Source organism: Anabrus simplex, chromosome 1, assembly GCF_040414725.1.
Source record: "Anabrus simplex isolate iqAnaSimp1 chromosome 1, ASM4041472v1, whole genome shotgun sequence".
NCBI classification, from domain to species: domain Eukaryota; kingdom Metazoa; phylum Arthropoda; class Insecta; order Orthoptera; family Tettigoniidae; genus Anabrus; species Anabrus simplex.
This window is the reverse complement of record NC_090265.1, coordinates 965,370,193-965,393,261: the sequence shown is the minus strand read 5'-3', so window position 1 is coordinate 965,393,261 and position 23,069 is coordinate 965,370,193. Positions and strand designations below refer to the sequence as shown.

Genomic DNA, 23,069 nt, shown 5'->3' with positions numbered 1-23,069 from the left:
AGAAGCTATGAATGAACTTTAATATCATTGTGTCTGTCCTGTACGTGAGCTGCTTCAGTGGATCAGCAGTAGGGTGTAAACTCATGATACCAAGTTCGTGGGTTTGATCCCAGTTGAGGTAATCTACCTTTGAAGGACAGTCAGAAACTTTGCACTCCATGCCGTTGTTGGCTGGCTGATGACGCACTGTGTCGCCTGACAGAATTAAAGTAACTGAGCCATAGAAATTGTCCAGCAGAAATTTGCTTTCGTTGCTGGATAGCAGCACAATTGGAATGTCAAAATTTGTAGCCACACTGCTATAAGATTATTATTCCTGTATGTTTGTTCTTATCCTTATTCCTAGCTTACATTCTTTGATTTATATTCTCTGGAGAATAAATAGAGCACTGATCATCTGAGCTCAGGCTGGCGATTTCAATCCCAGCTCAGTCTGGTGGTATCTGAAGATGCTGAAATATATCAGCCTCATCTCATTAGATTTACAGGCATGAAAAAGAATTCAAATATGGTGGGATCATTCTTAAATTTAGATTGTTACATTTAATTAATCTTTGTTGGAAAAGAAGAAATATACCTGAAGAATGGGGGAAAGCTAAAATAATATCACTTTTTAAGAAAGGAAATCGAAGTTTTTGCAGTAACTATCGAGGAATAAGTTTATCAAATGTCGGCTATAAAATATATGCTAAAATAATAAACATTAGACTTAAAATCATTACACACAATCTCTTATTGGAAGAACAATGTGGATTTAGAAAAGGCAGATCCTGTACAGATAATATATTTAGCCTCAAACAGATACTGGAGAAGAGAATTTAACTTGAATACTTATGTCACTTTTCTCGACTATGAAAAAGCTTTTGATAGGGTAGATATAGAACAGTTATGGAATATAATGGTAAAAAATTGATACCCTAAACATCTTATTCAAGTTATCCAAAGTCTGTACAAAAGGACGAGAATTGTGTTAGGTCTAGGATACAAACTAATGGAAGAAATATTAATTAATCAAGGTGTACGTCAGGGATACAGCCTCTCTCCAACACTGTTTAATATATATAGATGAAGTAATTAAAAATTCGAAACGAATTGTGCACTTCGGAATAAACCTAACTATGCTCTTTATCCTGTAGGATGATGAAGATAAATTCCAGAAATCAATACATCAGTTAAACACCATTTGTAAAAGTTATAATCTTCGGCTAACCAGAACGAAAACCAAAGTTATGACATGGCAAGGGAAGTGTCCTATCAGAGCGAAGATAGTAATTGACAATCAACCAGTAGAAGTACCTTGGTTGTGAAATATCTTTTAATGATGATGAGGAGGTGAAGAAGCTTCATCGATTTCAACATATGTCTGGGACAATTTGCCGAACACTGAAAGGAAAAGTAAGAGAAGATACTCAGCTTAAATTCTATAAGACTATGGCTGTACCAACTTTGTTGTATGGAAGTGAGACATGGGTGGATAAAACAAGCTATAGAAATAAAATACAATCATCTGAAATGAGATTCCTAAGATCAGTGAAAGGATACTCCCTAAAGGATAAAATACGAAATGAAGAGATAAGACACACTTAAATATATTCTCAGTGAATGAAAGAATATTCCAAAACATGATAATTTGGAAAAACTATGTTCTGAGGTGGTCCATGAAGAGGAAGTAAGGAAAAGAGCTCATGTGGAACAAAATCTTGCAACCTCAGTGCTTTTGGCATCTGAAGTGAACTAACTTTCTGCAATTCTGGTACCTGACAATCATGATTTATTAAACACAATCATAACAAGGCACATTGTATTTAAGCTAAAAATTGATTTGAGAAGAAAGAAAAGTAAAACTGTCCTTAACAGAAATCTGTGGTTGCAACTGTAATTAAAATTGAGTTTGATACACTAAGGTGATCAGAATTCTTTTGACCAACTACATATATTAATGAAGACACAAAATAATGTGATAAATCAGTGGGAATACTGGGAAATTTTGTCAAATGCTCCAGCATAATTTGAATGGCATTACTCAAAATGGTATGGACCTATAAGTAGTTGGTAACATTGGGCAATCACTTTTAATACTTCTCAAAGAATTTGCCACCTCCAGCAGTTTGAGATATTCCTTTCTTATTGTTATCCCCAACACTTCGTTGATCACTTTTATCTGAAATTTCACTTTATTTGCACGCCTCAGTGTGGCTACAAATGTTCCACCACTACAGGGAGAGAGTGTAAAAGAAAGTTTGGGCAGATGGAGAATAATACATAATAACAAAACCCATATAGGAGCAAAATGCAATTGAAGATAATCCATCTGGTCACCATGTTTTCAAGTTGCCTGTCTCACTGAATTATGCAGTATATACTGAAGAAATTAACACCAGAAATATTTGTGCAATAAAAGAAAAAGCTGACCTATTTCAATCTCTGTGAATCATCTCATGGTCAGAGAGATTTCTTTCCATTCAGCATTATCTGGTATCGAATAACTTTTGAACTAGCGCTGTCATTTATTGTAAATAAAATATTTTCTCATATAACTTCAGTATATACAGTATGACCTCCCGTGAGAACCATGTGACCTTGTCGTGGTGGGGAGTCTTGCATGTCCCAGCGAAGCAGATAGCCGAGCCATAGGTGCAACCATATCAAATGGGTACCTGTCAAGACACCAGACTAACGAATTGTTCTTCGAAAGGATGGTACCAGCCTTTTGGAAGTTGCGAGGGAGGCAGTCTGGATAATTGATTGATTATGGCCTTGTAATAATATTTAACATGGCTTACTGTAGCTGTGTTGATATTGCTACATGGTTTAAAGCAATGCAAAACTACAGCCTATCTCACTCCAGAGGAGATGCAGCTCTCTCTGTATAAATGAATGAATGATGTACTGATGAAGGCTTTCTCCTGGTTAAAATAATCCCCCATTCAGATCTCCGGGTGAGGATTACACAGGAGAGGGCCATCATCAGGAAGATGAATACCGACATTCTGCGAGTCGCGTGGAATGTTGGAAGTTTTAATTATTGTGGTAGGTTAGAGAATCTGAAAAGGGTAATGGTTAGACTAACGTTAGATGTAGTTGGAATAAGTGAAGAAATGTACATTGGTAGGAAGAACAGGAATTTTGGTCAGGCGACTACAGAATTATCAACACAAAATCAAATATGGGAAATGCAGAAATTAGTTTAATAATGAATGAGATAATAGGGCAGTGGGTAAGCTACTATGACCAGTGTAGTGATTGAATTATTGCTGTCAATATAATATTAGTGCAGGTCTATATGCCTACTAGTTCAGCAGATGAGAAAGAAATTGAAAGAATATATGAGGTAGAAGATTTAATACAATATGTAAAAGGTGACTAGAATCTGTGATGGGAGACTGGAATGCAGTGGTAGGCCAAGGAAGAGAAGGTAATAAAGCAGGAGAATTCAGACTGGGACAAAGGAATGAAAGAGGAAGTCAGCTGGTTGAATTCTGCGCTGATCAAAATTTAGTCCTTGCTAATACTTGGTTCATACACAACTTACAACAGCTGTTTACATGAACGGCACCTGGAGACAGAAAAAGGAATCCAGTAGACTTCATTACGAGTAGGCAGAGATTCAGAAACCAGGTGCTGGATTGCAAGACGTTCCCAGGAGCAGACATGGACTCTGACCACAACTTGATGGTCATGAAATGCCATCTGAAGTTGAAGAAATTGAGGAAAGGAAAGAATGCAAGAAGATGGGATCTAGGTAAGTCGGAAGAAAAGTGTGTATTGGATTGTTTCAAGGAATATGTTGCACAAGGACTAAATGAACAGACTTAAGGAAACACAATAGAGGAAGAATGGACAGTTGTGAAGGAGGAGGTCAGTAGGGCTGTTGAAGAAATGTTAGGAAGAAAGAAAAAATCACTAAGAGTCAGTGGATAACTCGGAAGAAACTAGACCTTATTGATGAACGACTAAAATGGGTACAAGAATGCCAAAAATGAAGAGGGCAGAAAAGAATACAGGCGATTAAAGAATGAAGTGGATATAAAGTGCAGGACGGCTAACAAGGGACCATCAATCAATGTTAAGAAAACTTGAAACCAGTTATATACCATCCGAAAGAGGCCACTGAAATATTTAAAACCCTGGAATATTATATCCTATCGAGCATGTATATATGAGTTACAGGACAGTAAAGATGTGTGGGTGGGGGTCATCAGTGGCCAATCGGAGTGAAGTTATTTTGAAGTGATGGCGCGATGTAAGGTGAAGTGGACCGGCGAGGGCAGCACTGTGAGTGCAATGAACCATGTGAAAGTTGTACACCTGTTTATCTACGTATTCATTTCTTTTAAACCATAACGCAGTAATCAAAAAACTTTGAATTAATTTATGCATGTTTGAAAGACACAATTTACTACAGTACTAACCTGTGGTTGTATTGTAATCGCATGAGGGATAAAAAAATTCAAGGTAAATGTTTAAACACTGTATGTATATGTACTGATTAAACAATTACATACTCACCAATAATATGGCAGTCATGTTTAATCCTCTTCAAGATATTCAATCTCCTGGGAATAATAATGGAAATTAAGGGAAAAAAATGTTCATCGCACAATAGCTTCTTGCACCAGCTACATCGAACCGTCTTGGCGCCCTGTGAATCGGAGTGGCTAGCTATCCGAACTCCCAACAAGCTGAAAGCAATTAAGAAGCCAACCACCGTGTGGCGGTCCTCTTTCCGACCTTCCCGGAGAGAGGCCATAGTTTTGTGTGGGGTGAGAATAGGTCATGGACGATCTACACACACTTATCTCCTAAAGAGGGAAGACCCGCCCAGTGTGTTCTTGTAGGGCCGACTTCACCATGGCCCATATCCTCAGAGTGCGCCGATCTCTCTGGCCTAAGACAGAGCCTCGACCTACAGGAAACACTCAAATGCGTATTAGCTGATGATGCGACTACTGCTGATCTCGTCATCCGCTTTGTGTGTGTGACAGTGGATTATTCAGATGTATGTAAATTGCAAGTGTTCTGTTACTCGGGGAACTCACATTCTCTCTTGATTTGTTAGTGAACTTTTCGGCTTAACACAATACTTTTTTGTTTTATTTTGTACTTTATTTCTAAATTCCTTCATTGAATAAATAATTTTGTTTTATTTTAAATTTCTTTTCCACTAAATTTTTTCAGAGGGGATGATTACCTAGTTGTACTTCCTCTTAAAAAAACCACCACCAGATGGCAGAACATTCATAGTAACTTGCATGTTGCTAAGAGAAAACAGTCGACATACGCACACATGAAAAGTTATCAAGTCGACTAGCCTTCTGTACGACCATTAATAAACTGCAGGAACACACTCTTGAAAAAGTGGGTGTCTACATACCTGAACCAGTATTCAGTCACGGCCAATTGTATGTTGCACTATCTCGGGCAAGATCGTTTGAAAATGTTAAGGTCAGATATGCCCGAATGGTCGACGCACAGTAGATATTGTATGGAAAGAAGTGTGATAATAGTATATTATGCAACAAGCCAATAATGGCATTAATTAAGACACGAGTATGTTTATAAAATGAGTGAAGCAAGTATAATTTCCATACGAGTGTCTTAATGACCATTATAGGCGAGTTGCATATGACTGTTTATGCTCGACGATAATTGTAACTCCATTTTTTTAAATATTCATAAATTTCTGTAGAGATGTCGCTTGACAGTTGAGTTTACTGGACAGAGCACATGTGCATACGCTGGGTTATTGATTTTCCATGTGTGGATCAGAGACCTTGACAGTGTCATGTTTTCAAAGCTTTGATAGAACGTTATCATAACCTAGCTTTATTTCAAATACAAATTGTTTATTGTACATTTGGTGAAGTGAATTTGCAGGAATGTGCCGTGTGGTTGTGGAATATTGGAAGTAGAAGGTGCATTGATGTTAATGTATGTGTCCGACATGTTTGATTTTGGAAACAAGTGCGAAGCTAGTGCGTTGAGCACAGGTACGATGCTATCCTTACCTGATTGGTCAAACAGTTGTATCATAATGAAAATCTGATTGGTGTAGAACCTGTATCATAATGAAACAGTGTACTTTTCCACTCATGGTTTTGAGTTTGTTTTTATTATTATGGTAAACATCTTATATGTCACACTGAGTAGTGATATTCCCCTGAAGTGTTCACAGATGGTCTTACCTCCCTTTTTATGCAGTGGACATATTATTGCATCGTTCCTCATTTGAGGTATTTATTACTTCTTGTTCCCAAATTTTGATCATCAGGTTGTGAATCATTGTCTCATTTTGTCACTGCTTCAGTAATTCAGAGGATGTTCAATTATCCCGTGGAGCTTTTATTATTCTGCTATCTCTTCATTGCTTCATTCGCTTCCTCAAGTGATGACACTTCTGTCTGCAAATGTGGTTCATCGCTCAGTGTACAGTCATCATCATCCTCTGCAATGATCAGTTGGTCTTCTTTACCTTCCCGAGTATTCAGGAGTGTGTGAAAATATACTGCCCATCTCTTTTGCTCAGTTGTAAAAGTTCCACGCCTCTTTCACGTTAAACATCTCTTTCCATGTCTGTCAATATTTTACTCTCCAACTGTCTCTTTTTCCTTCTACAAATTATTTTTGCTTTTCTTTTAACTTCAAGTCATCCCTCAATGTTAGTCATTCTCTGGAGCATTTTCATGCATGCCTCATTTTGTATGTCAAGAGCTTTCTCACATTCTTCATCAAACCACTGGCTGTTGCCTGTCTAGCACTTTCTCGGCTGTGATTGTAATAGTATGTATACATTTTTGCTACAGTCATTTCTCTACTTTCTTTCAAATCTGTTGCTGGTATATGCTTCGCCAGTCTATCCTTGTATGCTTTTGCTATCTTCTCATCTTTCACTTTGCTGACTGAAAATCTTTTGTGCTTCTGCCCTCCTATTTTTACCATTGGCTATCCTCTGTCTAAACTTCAACAATCATCATCATCATCATCATCCTTTAACAGTCTCCAGTTGCCTGGGTGCATTACAAGAGCGATCTCCATCTTTGTCTATCCAGGTACCTTTCTTCCTTCTCAACTTGGTGCCATTCCACTCCTCTTCCTTCCAGATCTTGCTTTACTTGACTGATCCATAATTTCCTTAGTGTGCCTGTAGATCTTTTGCCTTCCAAGTCCTTTTCTAGCAATTTTCTTGCTGTTCTCATTTGATCCATCCTCTTTATATGGCCATACCATTTGAATCTTGATGTTCTTACATTTTAACTTAGTGTCTACTTGTGTATTATCATGGATCTCTTCATTCCGGATCATCTCTTGTTGTTTCCTGTAGCATTGACCTCAGGAACTTCATTTCTGTAGCTTGAAGTCTGCTACTATCTCTGCTGTTGATTTTACAGGTTTCAAGGGCATATTGGCACTGAATATACCTTATAAAGGGTTCTCTTTGTACTTATAGGTATTTGGTTATCCCATATAAGAGACCTAATTTGGTGATAAAATTGTGCTCCTTTTTGAACTCTGTTAGTGATTTCAGCAGAGGACTTTGCGTCACTAGTTGCAATACTATCAAAATATTGAAAACGTTTTCTAGTTTCTCGCCATCCAGTGGGATGTTAACCTGTAGAGCTTGCATGCTGACTGGCATCACTTTTGTTTTTGTGTGGCTGATTTTTAGGCCAGACTGCTTAAACTGCTGGTTCTAAGTGTTTAATTTCTGTTAAACTTCTTCTCCTGCTCCCTCCTCAAATCACCACATTGTCTGCAAAGATTAATGCATTGAAGTCCTCATTAGATTCATTTTTCATTCTCTTCATTACGTAATCCATCACCATAATGAACAGGAGAGGTGACAAAGTGCTGCCCTGTTGCACTCCTTTATTTGTAGTGAACGAGTCAGAATAACCTTCTCCTATCTGGATACAGCTCTGGCAGTGGTTGTACAACATTTTTACCTAGTTGGTAAGATATACTAGCACGTTCATTCTTTCCCGACATTCCCATATTTTGTCTCTTGGCAAGCTGTCATACGCCTTATTCCCTTCTCCCAGTATTTTTCCATTATATTAACAGTGAAGATAATGTCTGTTGTTGTTCCATTGCTTCTAAGCCTGTACGATTCCTCTTCAAGTTGTGGTTCAGTAATGGCCCTTAATCGTCATTCAGTAATTTGCTCCATTAACTTAAGTCCGTGTGACAGAAGTGTGATTCCTCAGTAGTTATGCCACATTTTTGCCTGCTTCCTTTCTTGAAGAGGGCAATAATGATTCCTTTTGTCCAGTCTTCTGGGATTTTCCCTTCTTTCCAGATGATGTTCAGCACTCTTGTATAACCATTGAAGTCCATGAATTCCAGCAGCTTTGATCATGTCTGTACTCACCTCATCTATGCATTGTGATTTGCCCTTGCTCAAACTCTTCATTGCATTTTCCACTTCTGACCAAGAAAGTAATGTGTCACGCACTTTGGTCTTTTCTAACATTTCTAGCTTTTCTTATCCTTTCTCTTTTAGATCCTTTCCGTATAGAGCTGTACAAAATGATTCCTCATCTCTTTTTGCATATCTGTGCCCTTCTATGTGATAGTTCCATCTTCTTTCTCTAGATCATTTATTGTAGTGAACTTTAACACTACTATTCGATAGTCACTGCATCCTTGTAATTTCTAACATCCATTACCCTCAATCCATGATGTCTTTGCACTAAAAGATGATCAATCTGGTTTACTGTGTTCCCATCCAGTGACATCCCACAATGAATCCACTTGTGAGGATAATAAGTACTACTTAGTCATATTCTTACTTATTGCAAAATCTATCAGCTTGAGTCCATTGTCGTTTAATTCTTCATGTAGCTATACTTGCCGATAGGGAGCTTATTTATCTCTTCTCCTCCATCTTAGCATTCATGTCCCCTAGAATGATTTTAAATCATATCTCAGTTGTTTATTAAATGTCTTTTTGTTCTTCCTCACTTTCTTCAGTGGGTGTGTGGACACAAAGGAATATTGAAAATATTTCCTCAGACGCTCAGTGGTAGATATTCTTTCATTAACAGGTTTAGAACTGATCACTGCATGCTTCATTTTCTTCTCGACCATGAATCCTGTGCTAAAGGTACTGTTTGTTACCAATATTGAGCAGAACATTCTTTAAAATCCATCATCCTGACCCCTGCCCACCTTACTTTGTCCAGAGCAGCTATGTTCAGTCTGTATTTTCCCAACACGAGCTGCAGGTTCCTCATAGCTCTGACTCTGTTGAGACTCAGCACATTCAAAGTTGCAGTGCTTAAATCATTTGTCCTTTTTCATTGTCTGGGTCTGTTCGATAAATCTGTCCAGCATCTCTCGTTAGGTTTTATAACAAGTGCTTTTTCCAGTGTGAGTTGTTACCTTATACACAGCCCCCAACATGGAGGACCAGGATACCCCATTTAGTCTGTATCACCACCTTTAGCCTGTCTGACATGGGAGGCGTTGTTAATAGCTAAGCTTCTGTTGGCTTAACTCTCTGGATCATTAACATGCAAGCTCCACCACACAATAAGGTAAGGATATCATTGGTGGTAGAAGGTTTACCAAGAACGATAATATACCTTACCTTGGATGGCAAGAGGCTTGTTTTTTTTTTTTAAAGACTTCAAGTTAAGAGATATAGAAGATGCTACGATGATAGTAGGATGCAAATACAGGATCATGGAGATGCTTTTGTTCATTTGCAGAAAGTTGCAGACTGAATGCAAAAGTGTGTGACATTCTGTAATGAAGATTGTTATATAACTAGCAGATGCCCGCAGCTTCGCCTGCATTAATTAATTCTAGCACTTCAGATCTTTCTAAACTGTTTATTTAAAAGCCAAAACCAAACCCCATGGCACTACAGCCCTTGAAGGGGCTTGGCCTACCGAGCGACCGCTGCTCAGCCCTAAGTCCTGCAGATTACGAGGTGTTGTGTGGTCAGCATGACGAATTCTCTCTGCAGTTATTCTTGGCTTTCTAGACCGGGGCCCTATCTCACCGTCAGATAGCTTCTCAATTCTAATGATGTAGGCTGAGTGGACCTCAAACCAGCCCTCAGGTCCAGGTAAAAATGCCTGTCCTGGCCAGGAATTGAACCCAGGTCCTCAGGGTAAGAGGCAGGCACGCTACCCCTACACCATGGGGCCGGCTTATTTAAAAGCAAAAGAAAAAATATACTTATTACCATACATTTAATATTGATCACTTTCTATTATTTAATATTTCACCCCCTTTCCACCCCGACCTGTAGGGGTGTCTTACCTCACAGTTTTCTTTCCCAAACAGCAAGTCATATGTGTATCATGTTTGGTTGAGAGCTATGCTGGAACATGCACACGTACACCCATAATCTCAGTCATTTTAGACATTCTTTTTCACCCCCTTCTAAACCACACCCCGATTGTGAATGCGCTTTGAGTTAAACGACATCCAATATGTCACAGTTCATCTCAGCTATCCCATGGACTTATTGATTCGCCACTAGGTAGGTAACCTACTTATTAGACTTGTCGTACTGTTTGCGTACCTGCCCCTATTTCCTTTTTTTTCAACCCTTCTCACTCCCTATGCCAAACTACCCATTGGATTTCGTTCAGCCACTTCCTGAACCATCTCAGGACTAATAAGAACAAATTGTGAAATTTTCAGTGAAATCGGTCCAGCAGTTTTTGAGTCTATAAAGGACATACAAAGAAACTCATTTTCATATATAAAAAGATGATGATGTTGGTATTATAATTATTATAGATGAAAACAAATTGATCCCATCTCTTCTAAACTTGCAGACAAATCTTGTGAGATTATCAATTTCCAAACTTAGTTGCAATGAGTTTCACATCTTTTAAAACCTTAGTTCCAGATGTTTTGTGATGACATCTTCATTAACATTATGTAACATTATAAAGGTATAAAAATTTCTGTTCATGTTTTGTAGATTAAAAGCAAATTTCATTAGCTCCTATTCAGTCCCTGTAATTCAAAATTTCTTGTGTAAAAATGAGAAATATTATGCATGATCTTTTTAAAGTTTATGGCAGATCTACTTTGTTTTTCTTATTTTAAAAAGGTGTTACTGTCTCATATTTATATCACTACTGTTTCATTTACTTGTTTTTTAATGAATTCTTGGTTGCCTAATTTCATTGAAATATCTTAGAAAACTGGCTCTTACAGAACTGGAAACCCTGGCCTGACCTGGATAGCCCGGAACAGTCCCAATCAAAAGGGAAGAAGTCACCAGTTAAAAAGTTACCAGTTTCTTCATTACCTAATCCATTCCATAAACTCAGTCCTGAGGGTCAGCAGTTAACGCGACACATCAGTGAAATGGGTTTTGCCCTGCCGAGGGTAGCTCGAGCATGTGTAGCTCTTCATGAAGATGGCAAAAAGGTAGGTGAATTCTTAAACATAGTGGATTTTTTTAAACATTATTATTGTCTTAAAGGAGCCTCCGTGGCTCAGACAGCAGCGCATCGGCCTCTCACCGCTGGATACCGTGGTTCAAATCCCGGTCACTCCATGTGAGATTTGTGCTGGACAAAGCAGAGGCAGGACAGGTTTTTCTCCGGGTACTCCGGTTTTCCCTGTCATCTTTCATTCCAGCAACACTCTCCATTATCATTTCATAGCATTTATCACTCATTAATAAATCACCTTGGGAGTGGCGGCCCCATTGTAATAACAGCCTATATATGTTTCATTCATTTCATCCCTGACCCGGTCAATGACTGGAAAACAGGTTGTAGGTTTTCATTTTCATTATTGTCTTAAACTTTATTGGACGTGCGTGCGTGCGCATGTCCCTTGCGGACAGAGCATTAGTAAGGTCCGAGCCTATGCCGGCCGGAGTTTTCTTTCCTAGCGACAATATGAACTACACTGTCTTACTTACACTCTCATAGAAATTAGAGATTTTTGAAAGAAAAACTTTGAATAAGGATTGGATTATTCCATACAAAATAGGGAATGCGATGGTAGTAAATTATTTATAAAACAATAATTACAATTTATTAATAAGTCCAATTAATCTCGTATTACACTACGTTACTTTTCAGTTTGCACTCACTGTACACAATATTGCATGTAAGAAAACCTTCGAAATGACATGAAAACCTCCCTGAGTCATTCGTTAGGTATGGAGCAATAGTACTGTTTGACGTGGCTATTTATGTTCTAAGGTCGGGTGAGGTCAGTAGCTCATTCTCTAAAATGATACCTTTTTCAAATTTCTGTATACAGTTCATTGTATGCCGCCATTGAAATTGCTCTGCTAACATACGTAGTGTGCTTGTCCTCCAGTATTATTATTATTATTATTGTTGTTGTTATTATTATTATTATTATTATTATTATTATTATTATTATTATTATTATTATTATTATTATTATTATTATATCTGCATGCATTTAGCCCTCTAAGGAACGCGTAGAAAAATAGCATTGATATTCTTAATTTTGAGCTTCGTGTTCTTATTTTACCAAAACTCTCTCATCCTTTCACTGTTGGCCTGTCATCTTTCTTGTTTCCATTAGTTTCAGGTTTCTTGTTTTTTATTATTATTATTATTATTATTATTATTATTATTATTATTATTATTATTATTATTATTATTAATAGGAATTCTGTCCAGATTCACTCCCTTCATAAAAAATATGCAACAAAAATAATGTTAACAAATTTCATGGTGTTTCCCACCTTATTACCTACAAGATTCTTTCAAAAGCTCTTCAGACCGAAGCAAAACAACAATTAGATCTGCAACTAAGAGAATACTGTATCCATACTGGGGTGCGTAGGCATGGCACATTATATTTACCTTGGTCTAGTCGGCAGTGTATGTGCTCATTTCTCCTTCTCTCTTTCTCAGGGTCAGGCAAGTTTTGATGCAGGTAACTGGTATATGAGGTGAATGGCCTGAGATGTCTAATATCTTGTGGAATGGCATGTTTTAACAGGATTATTCATATATTATATCGACATGGGGTGGGATTCAGCTTAAAGTTTTACAATAACAGCAACAACAGTGATTGTACTGAAAAGGACGATCATCAAAACCTACATTCACAAACAAAATAAATCTCCCAAATATAAAATCACTACTGAGTAAATATTAATGACATCAACCTAAAGGGAATTAAAACCATTAGTAATTTATAATAATTTTGTAGACTCGTTGTGGAATTATACCTCCTAACTTACTTAATAATTTTCTCCTTTTTTATAATTCGTGACAGTGTTGTCAGGGAAATACCGACCCACACCACATGTATCACTTATCATTTCATTGATACAGTTCTTGCAATGCTTAGATGACAGAACCTTTCTGGTCAGAGTTCAAAGCTGGAATATACCATATAGCTGTCTTTCTAGGCATGGCAACGATAAAATAAGCTAGCTAAATCTGAAAGGAGATTTTCCATTCCTGTAGTAAACACGATGCCAGAAAGTTGTCTTTGCAGATCTTTCTATGTTAGTTCAATAGAGGACTCTGAAATCATGTTATCACCAGAATGTAAGTTGTTGTTCTATGTTGGTTCTAATAAGCGACAAACAGAAAGGAATCCATCTCAGGATATTAATTATTTCAAAAAATCCTTTATTTGATTCAAATAGTCATTTATTCACAAAATATGATGCTGTGGGTGTTTCATTTAACTGCATTTAACTGCATTTGCCAGTAGATGGCTGTGTGAATCTATGAAGAAGAGCAAGGGAAGTCTTGCTCATGAACAGACAAGATTTTCTTCTGAAGATGCAGAACAAAGTTCTCTGTGAAACTTAAAGAATTTTACCTTGTTTTCTGACTTCACAAAAGCCCAAAAGTTTATCATGTCTAGGACATAATTACTCAACAGAATAGCACGTATTTCATGTTCGAGAAACTTACGAAAGCTAAAGGGATGTTATAGATGTTCTATCGATGTTAGTCTGTCAGACCTAATAACATTTGAATGGGAGAATATAGAAAAAATGATTGTATGTTTTAAGCCATGTTTAGAAATATATGACCCCTTTGGTGGTAGAAAATACATCACAGGTAACGTTGTATTGCTCTCAGTAACCACAGTTGAAATTATCGTCACATTGCTCCAGTATCAATCCTGGATACATAGCTAGATTTAAAAGGACTGTTATAGAAGATTTAATGGCTAGAGTAAATTATGGGTGTAATTTGAAGACATAGCAGGAAGCTACTGCTCTCGATCCTAGATATTGTAGATGAATTGAGAAGCAAGATCGGGAATCCGGATGGTAAAGAGTTTTGGAGAGAGATGTGGTAGGAGTACAAGTTCCAGTAAAACCATGCAGCAAGAAGAGGAAACTAAATTCTGAAACCGACGAAGGCGAATAGGATTCTGGTCGTGCCATTTCGGTTTTGGGTTCGGCATCATTTGTGATGAAGATTGCAGTCCATAAGTCGTTGGTGGAACTAGATGACTTTGCAGACCCTCTGCAATGGTGAAAAATACATTCAGTCCAGTTTCTACATCTCACATGAGCAAAACAATTGCTTTTCATTCCAGCTATTTCAGTTTCCTGTAAGTGTGTGCTCAGTGATGCTGGAAATAGTTTCTAAGAGAATGGTGGCCCTGAGTTCTGAAATTGTCAACGTCGTGACATGTCTGAAGATGGAGCAAAGAGGAGGTGTGACTATAAGTAACTGTCAGCTTCACAGTTTCAAACATTTGCATCATAAAATCATACAGTAGAACTCCGCTTAACTGAAATACTCTGGCAAAATTGTATTTTAATATTTTGTTTCTACCCTCTTGTTCTTAGCTGTCTATATTAGTAATTATCTTGCTATATGTGCTGAGAGATACTAGGCAAACCCTATTTGTATATTATGACTTGCACGTGTAGCATAAAACAAAACGGTTTATTACCCTCTAGTTAGTCCCATGATACATTTTTCTTGAACAAGCAGGAGTTGTTGTTGTTGTTTTTGTTGTTGTTGTTTTTGTTGTTATTATTATTATTATTATTATTATTATTATTATTATTATTATTATTATTATTATTATTATTATTATTATTATTATTATTATTATTTATGATTATGTAGACTGTGGTTAACGTTGCTTCAGTTGCGGGAGTTTAATCTTGTTTACTGCTCAGACTATACTGCAGCTTCTGTTAGGAAACCAGGGAAGTCCAGCGGCCCTTCTCCATTCATATTTTTCTTTCACCCAAGGTCGTTCCACTGGCCTTGCAGTTCTATACTGTAGTTCCAATGCTTTTCTTATCCCACTGCAACATGAACTACCTGCTCATAACGGTACTGTATCTTTTCTCATTCTTATCCTACCAACGCTTATCGTATTCACAAAGACAGTCATCTTCACTGAATTGAATAATAATCATCATCATCATCATTGACCAACTCCAGTTTCCCAGGTGTGATATACGAGCCCCTTCCATTTTGTTCTGTCCATGAACCATTCTTCGTTCACAATCCGCTCCCAATCCTGACCTCTCTCCTCTACATCCTTCTTCACTAAGTCTGTCCATTTTCTCTAGGTCTGTCCACTGGTCTCTTTCCCCTGATTTCTCTTTCATACTCCTTTCTTGCAGACCTGTTGGCAATAATAATAATAATAATAATAATAATAATAATAATAATAATAATAAAAAGAAGAAGAAGAATGCCACCGTAGCATGTCAACCAACACAACAAAATCACAACAAGAGTTCACATACTCGATATTTCCACTATTTACCCATGGGTTTAGAGAACTGTTTCCAAGTTAAACTAGTCCATTACATTTGCATCACGCTGTCCCAGGCATCTAGACTGGGTTCTCTTGAAATACAGTAGCAAGGTACAGTATGCAGTAATCATCTGTGTTTAAAGTACAGTGGCAAGTGCATGCTTATTGAATGATGTCAACTAAACAAACGTGGTGTTGTAAGCATCGAAAAAAGTCGAAGCTGTGAGACAGATGGGAAATGGTGCAATATTGGAAAATGTTGCTCCGGATTATGGAGTTGGTGTGTCAACAGTGGCGTTAACTTCTCTTAAGTGTATAATAGATCCTTCATTGTGGCTAGGTCACGACTTTGGAATTCGCTTCCAGCTGCTGTCAGGAACTCTTTAATCTCTCAGCGTGGGACGACTTTCACTACCTGGCTACCCTGTGCTGCGGGAGGAGTATAGCACCAAGCATGCTATGAGTGCAGGCTCTTAGTTAATGCGGCGTAAATGACAAGCGGTTCACTGAATTTTACCAAAATGGTCAGTATGTTATTAATGTATAAACACACAAAAAGCATAATTTACTGGAATTTTCTGAGGTCAATGAAGTGGAGGAATCTTCTGAGCTTCCAAATGGGCCCGAAATATGACTGAACCACATATAGAAGTAGCTAATACTCGGTTTTCATGAGAAATAATGTCTCAATACAGGTTTCTGTAGTATGTTCATTAACATACACAATGCAAAAACTACACACATTTCTTCCACAGTAACTGGTACACATTCATTTACCCTCAGTTGGAACGGAAATAACATACCGTGTGACCACACGATGTTGAGCATAAATATCTGCCTATACAACCATCATCTTTACAAATTCGATAGTAGAAAACAACTGAAAATTTTTCACACAGAACATAAGCAGTTATTTGCAGCATTCTGAGACCCATAATTTGCTGTAAACATTCCCTTTTGCCTTCAGGCGTGCAATGTACGGCACTCCGCGACAGATAGCATTTGGGAGCCTGCATGCAGTGTACAGCACTTCACGTTGAGTGGTTAAGTCAGTATCAAAATTTAAGACAGCATCCAGAGATTACCTGTTGAATACCGCTCGTTGGTTTGTGTGATTGGTGACGTATGATAGGTTGTGTGATTGTGGTAGGTAGGCTGGTAACATTCCCATTTTACTGTGCAGCTGAAGAACACTGTTGTTTTGTATAATTAATAATAGGTTATTTTTATTGTTATAGTGTAAATGTTTAAAGTTAAAAATTTCATTACCGGGCGAGTTGACCGTGCGCGTAGAGACTGTGAGCTTGCATCCGGGAGATAGTAGGTTCGAATCCCACTATCGGCAGCCCTGAAAATGGTTTTCCGTGGTTTCCCATTTTCACACCAGGCAAATGCTGGGGCTGTACCTTAATTAAGGCCACGGCCGCTTCCTTCCAACTCCTAGGCCTTTCCTATCCCATCGTCGCCATAAGACCTATCTGTGTCGGTGCGACGTAAAGCCCATAGCAAGAAGAAAATTTTCATTGTTCCGTATTGAAAAGTATCACAGTTAAAATTGAAATAATAAATAAAGAGGTTCAACCTATTCAATACAAAAGAATAAGAAATGCAGTGATTACGTTCTTATTTAATAATAAGTAGAAGTACCGGCTTCAACCCTAGTCCAGGTCATCATCAGCCGATTAAAACATGAAAAACAATGCATAGGAAAAAGAAAATAAAAGATCAAGTTCACTCCGGATCAGTAGAAGAGGCGATCTAAAAATGACGGGGGTAGACACTGTAAAATTCAGAAGAAGTAAAATGTATGTCACTTAAAAGAAACAGTGCGTAATTTTCTGAACAGCAGTATGGCACACGCAGTGTTAGGCAAAGTCTTATAATATTTATGAAAAGCGAAGAACGGTTAAATGAGCTAGCTTGTATACACTGTCAGGCACAAAGTCATAACACAATCGAACACGTGAAGATCCATAATCGTACTGAAGCTGAAGATGAGTAGATCAATTGAAGTAACTTGCCAGCTCCCGGTGATCAGCGCGATATATTCAATATCAGGCAGTGTGGTTTCAAACGCCAACGTAAAATGAAGAATAGCTTAATGATCCAGTGTTTGCTTCGGTCACGGGAATGTAAATATATATAGATACATATAATATAATTCAATATAATTGAATAAGTAATTATGATCCTGTAGAATTTTTGGAACAGTTGACGTGAAAAAAACAATTGTGAAGAGAAAAAATGTAGTAAAAAGCGCAATACCAGAAACAAATGAAATGAAAACAAATATGCACAGTGCGCTATTTTTTAAAATGTAAAAAATTCAGGTCTTGATTGAAGTAGTCGAAGTCGGCACAAGGCAAGAGTTAAATTTGAATGAGAAGAACCGAAATGAAGGTGGCATTGTAGTTTTTTTTTTTATTGAGGTGAAAAGAAAAGATAGGATAAATTAATAGAGGAAGAGGAATAGGGGAATAAGAGAAGAATAAAAGAGATTGAAGTTAAACGGTGTTGAGGAAGGATAAGATAGGGAGATGAAGGAGGGGTAGTTCAGGGTGGGTTATTGGAGGTAGAAAATGTGGGTAGGAACTTTGTAAGGCATGGAAAATAGAATTGGGGTTTTGAAATTTAGAATTTTTGAGGAGAATTAGGAAGTCGAAAAGGATGTTGGGTTTTTCAGAAATGTCGTTTAAATAGAAATTAGGGTTGAAGTATTGGTCAAGGTGAATAAAGCAATTTTCAGTAGTGTTTAAGAGGGGGCCTTTGTTAATGATTTTAAGTATTTTCATGTCTTTTTCAGTATTGGTGAAACTATGCTGGGAGTCTTGTATGTGTTGTCCTATGGCAGAGAATCTATTGTATTTAATGACGTTGATATGTTCGGAGTATCTGATATTGAAGTTGCGGCCAGTTTGTCCGATGTAGGAGGAGCTGCAGGTGTTACATTTGAATCTGTATACTCCAGATTTAGAAAAAGCATTAGATTTATTTAGTGATTTAGAGTTGTGTAAAATATCAAAATTTATATTGTTAGTTCTAAAAGAAATTTTCATGTTGTGTTTTTTAAAAACATTTTATAAGCATCTTGAGTGAAAGTGGAAAATGCAGTTGGTTTTGTTATGTCTTTAGATAATGTGGTTTTAGGATGGTGTTTGAATTTGTTGATGATACGGTTTATGAAGGAGTTGTTAGAGCCATTGAATTTAGCGATGTTACGGATGGTGTTCAATTCATTATTTAAATCTTTTTTAGACATAGGGGTGTTAAAGGCACGAAAAATTAAGCTGTTATAAGTAGCGTGTTTATGTGCTTGAGGGTGCGAAGAATCTTGTCGTATTGTGGTTGCTATTTGGGTTGGTTTTTTGAATATTTTGTAAGATAAAGAAGAAGGATGTCTAGTGATAGTTAAGTCTAGAAAATTAAGAGTTTGGTTGTGTTCTGATTCGAGGGTGAATTTAATGTTAGTCTATGTTGTTGAAGTGAAGAAGTGTAGAGGCTGTGTTGGTTGATTCTTCATTTAAAATTACTAATGTGTCATCGGCATAACTGGCCCAAAAGAGGATGTTAGAGAAATTATTATTATTATTATTATTAATTTTTGTGTTTTCTAAGAAGTCAAGGTAAATTTCAGCAAGAATGCCTGAAGCTGGTGAGCCCATAGCCAACACACGCGCTACGGGTTTGCCTCTTCCACCATCTCCACCATACCGAAGTTCATCTTCTGCGCCGTAGATGCCGTTGAGGACTTCACCCCACCCATAACCCAGGGCAGGGACCCTCCATATTTATGACCCCTAGGGAGAGGGTGTCACAGTATTTTAAAGCCCCCAGGAATTGGGCTACCTGTTGGTCCGCGGGTTGTATTGGGTATTTCAACCAGCCCTACATACTGTAGGGGCCCCCTATCTGCCCCACCTGGGGACACGCTCTGTAGGGGTCAGGGGTTACTTTTGGAAGTTAACCTCACCTACAAAGACAGAGGTTATTTGCAGAGCCGATTAAGATGGTTTGGGCACATAAAGCAAATGAGTGATGAAAGAATGCCAAAAAAGGTGTTTGAAATGCAAATGCGAGGAAGAAGAGGCCGCAGACGACCACGACTGAGATGGAAGGACACAATCCAACGCAGTATTAGAGAATTAAACCTGGACTGGGAGACAGTGTTGGAGGAGGAGTGGTGGAGAGACCGAAGAAAGTAGAGAGGCACCATATTTGCCCCTACCTGACTACAGGTCGATAATGGGAAATGATGATGATGATGATGTAATCAAGCTTTCAAAATATCAGATTCATCAATATCATTTCCAGTGAAATGCCGACCACAAGTAACAACATTTTTAGTCGGAACAAATTGCTTTCTTTTCGTACAATTAACCCATATTTTATGCAGTTTTGGCAGTTATTTTCCTTTTTTGGCAAAATAGTAGCATCCTACATAAATCGAGTGGAGAGGCTGCACATGTTAATACACTGTGGCTAAGGAACCAAAACTCTGCGTTCGGGAGACTCATGGGTTCAAACCTCACCATTAACTGCCCTGAGAATGGTTTTCTATGGTTTCTTATTTTCTCTTCCAGGCAAATGCCGGGACAGTTGCTATTCATAGGCCACAGCTGATTCCTTCCACCTCCTTACCCAATTTCATTCGCCATCATTCATTTCATCTTTATTAGCTCCTCAACTGAAGTTGACGTCAGGAAGGGCATCCAACCGTAAAAACGTACCATATGAATTCATCTCGCCTCATCCCCGACCCCGTAAAAGAAACAGGGCTAAAGGGTAGACATACATACAGTGGTATCCTACATGAAGGTGAAGACCAGATTTATTATAAGGTTCAAAAACACAACACACTGTCATATTGATCACATTTAAAACTACTGTGCATTGTACAATAATACAAAGAAGAACTGATGTTGAGAAGATGACAGTGAAGAAATTATTAAACAGCAAAGCACAAGGAACTCTTGCCAATGCCACGCACAGTCTCAAATTGGCAGTAGCTGTTACTGTGACACAGCTGCGTGGCAAGACATCTTGGGCGACATGACATCACCAAGCCAGAGTAGAAATATTATCTTGGCTCTTTCTTGAAAACTGCCTCACTTAGAAATATGTGGATACTGGTATTGTATTCAAACAACACGAATCTAACAAATATACATTTTTAGGTCAGCTCTCCTTTAATTCCACAATTCTGTACTTTGCTTTGGACCAAGGACTTTTCTAGCGATTCTTCTTAATAATTCAAGCTTATCTATAATTCAGTACTAGGCATTCGCTTGCATATAGACATTCTGGTTTTACTACTATATTATAGTGCCTTATTTGAATACTTTTGGATAAGCACTTTTAATTGTAAACATTTCTCCCATAAATTGTACCTTTGATATTATATCTGAAAGGGTTTCACGTATTAGATAGCTACCTCTGTGGATCAATGGTAGTGTGTCTGCCTCCGGATCCCAGGATAGCGGGTTCAAACCCAGCAGAGGCAGTCAGATTTTTGAAGGGCGGAAGAAAATCTATTCAACACTCCATGTCGTACGATGTCGGCATGTAAAAGATTTCTGGTGACACATTTGGTGTTTACCCAACAAAATTCATTAAATCTCAGCCACAGATGCCCAAGAGAGTTTTGGTTTACTCAGTCTATCTGGTAGGCCTAGAGTAAAACAGAACGTTGAAATTGACCAGCAGACAGCCAAATGGCATCAAATTGTCATGTCTGCACACGGTAGCTGAGGCCATATGATGATATAATAATAATAAGAAGAAGAAGAAGAAGATGAATAATAATAATAATAATAATAATATTTACCAATTTTGAATTAACTCCAAATTCCTAAATTGTTTTATCTAAGGTTTCCCTCAACAGTGTCAAAGATCTTTTCAAAAATTTATGAATGTTACAAGTATGTTCATTAGTCTGTGGCAGATTATGGATTTCAAATTAAATATTTGTTGTGAGCAAGATTTGCCTTTTCAAAATTCACCCTGATATTTACCCAATTGACTATCGAATATTGTCTCTACTCTGTTAAGCAGAATTTTAGAGAATATTTTCTTAGGCAACTGACAGAAGGGATACACATAGTTATCAACATCTTGTTAATCACATTTATTGTGTAATGGGTGCATTAAGGCCACTGTCCATCCTTTCAGGTTGTTCTTTGTTTTTCCAAATATCTTCAACGATTAATTGGTTGGTGTTCTGAATTAAACAGCTATTGCATGTTTAAACAACTGCTAAATCTCCCCTGATGGCCCTATTTGATTTTCAAAACACACCAACTCTTATTTCTATGGATTATTGACAGATCTTACATTTAAATTAGAAAAATACTGTAAGCAATTGATTTATGAGCATTTGTCACTTAGATGTTTTATCTTATTTATGAGTTTAGTTACACATAAAACTGCTACCAGGTGTATACATAAGTTTTTGCCAGTTTTTGTGGTAAAGAATACACGTAGTTTTCAAGGAAAATTCCTTTTTAAATTCAAAATATTGGCCATCGGCTTCTACACACTTCACCCATCTTTCAGGTAGTTTATGAATACCATGCCAGAAAAACTGCTTGTCTTCTGTGGCAAACTGTTCGTCGAGCCATTTTCCAACTTCCTCGAAATTACTGAAGTGCTGCTCTGCGAGCGCGTTCCCTTTTGATGTGAAGAGGTGATAGTCAGATGGTGCCAGTTTGGGGGAGTACGGCGGGTGCGGAATGATGTCCCATCCAAGCGATTTCAAGCTGTCTTTCACTGGTTTTGCTATGTGAGACGGCACATTGTCGTGTAAACAAAATCACTTCCCCATGTCTTCTGGCCCATTCCGGTCATCTTTCTATCAATGCGTTATTTAAATGAATCACTTGTTGGTGATAGCATTGTGCATTAACGGTTTCACCGGGCTTCAAGAGTTCATAATACACAATACCGCTCTGGTCCCACCAGACATAAAGCAGGGTCTTCTTGCCAAAGCAATTTGGCCTTGGTGTTGAAGGACCGGCTTCGCCAGGTGACAGCCATGATTTTCTCCGCTTCGGGTTTTCAAAATAAATCAATTTTTCGTCGTCCATCACAATTCGGTACAGAAATGATTTTCTTTTGTGGCGTTGAAGCAGCATTTCACAAGTGACTTAGCAATTTTCCATTTGCCATTCATTCAAATCGTGTGGGACCCATTTACTGAGTTTGCTCATAAACGTCTGCTGATTGTTTCTAGTGGCACATTTGATGCTTCTGCCAATTGCTGTTGAGTTTGAGTTGAGTCATCATCCAGTAACGCCTGCAGTTGCTTGTGTTTTCACTTTTGTGGTCTACCAGACCGTGCGCGGTCTTTCACA

The 23,069-nt window shown here is 37.8% G+C and overlaps 1 protein-coding gene across 3 annotated transcripts in view; it reads left to right on the top strand.

Moving 5' to 3' along the window:
* Positions 1–23,069, top strand: part of LOC136857825 (ubiquitin-associated protein 1) — a 59,400-nt gene that overhangs the window by 23,521 nt on the left and 12,810 nt on the right. For all 3 annotated transcript variants that reach the window (XM_067136785.2, XM_068225317.1, XM_068225316.1), the window contains one exon: positions 11,182–11,397. In XM_067136785.2, the coding sequence (XP_066992886.1) occupies positions 11,182–11,397 (216 nt within the window). The remainder of the gene's footprint in view (positions 1–11,181; positions 11,398–23,069) is intronic.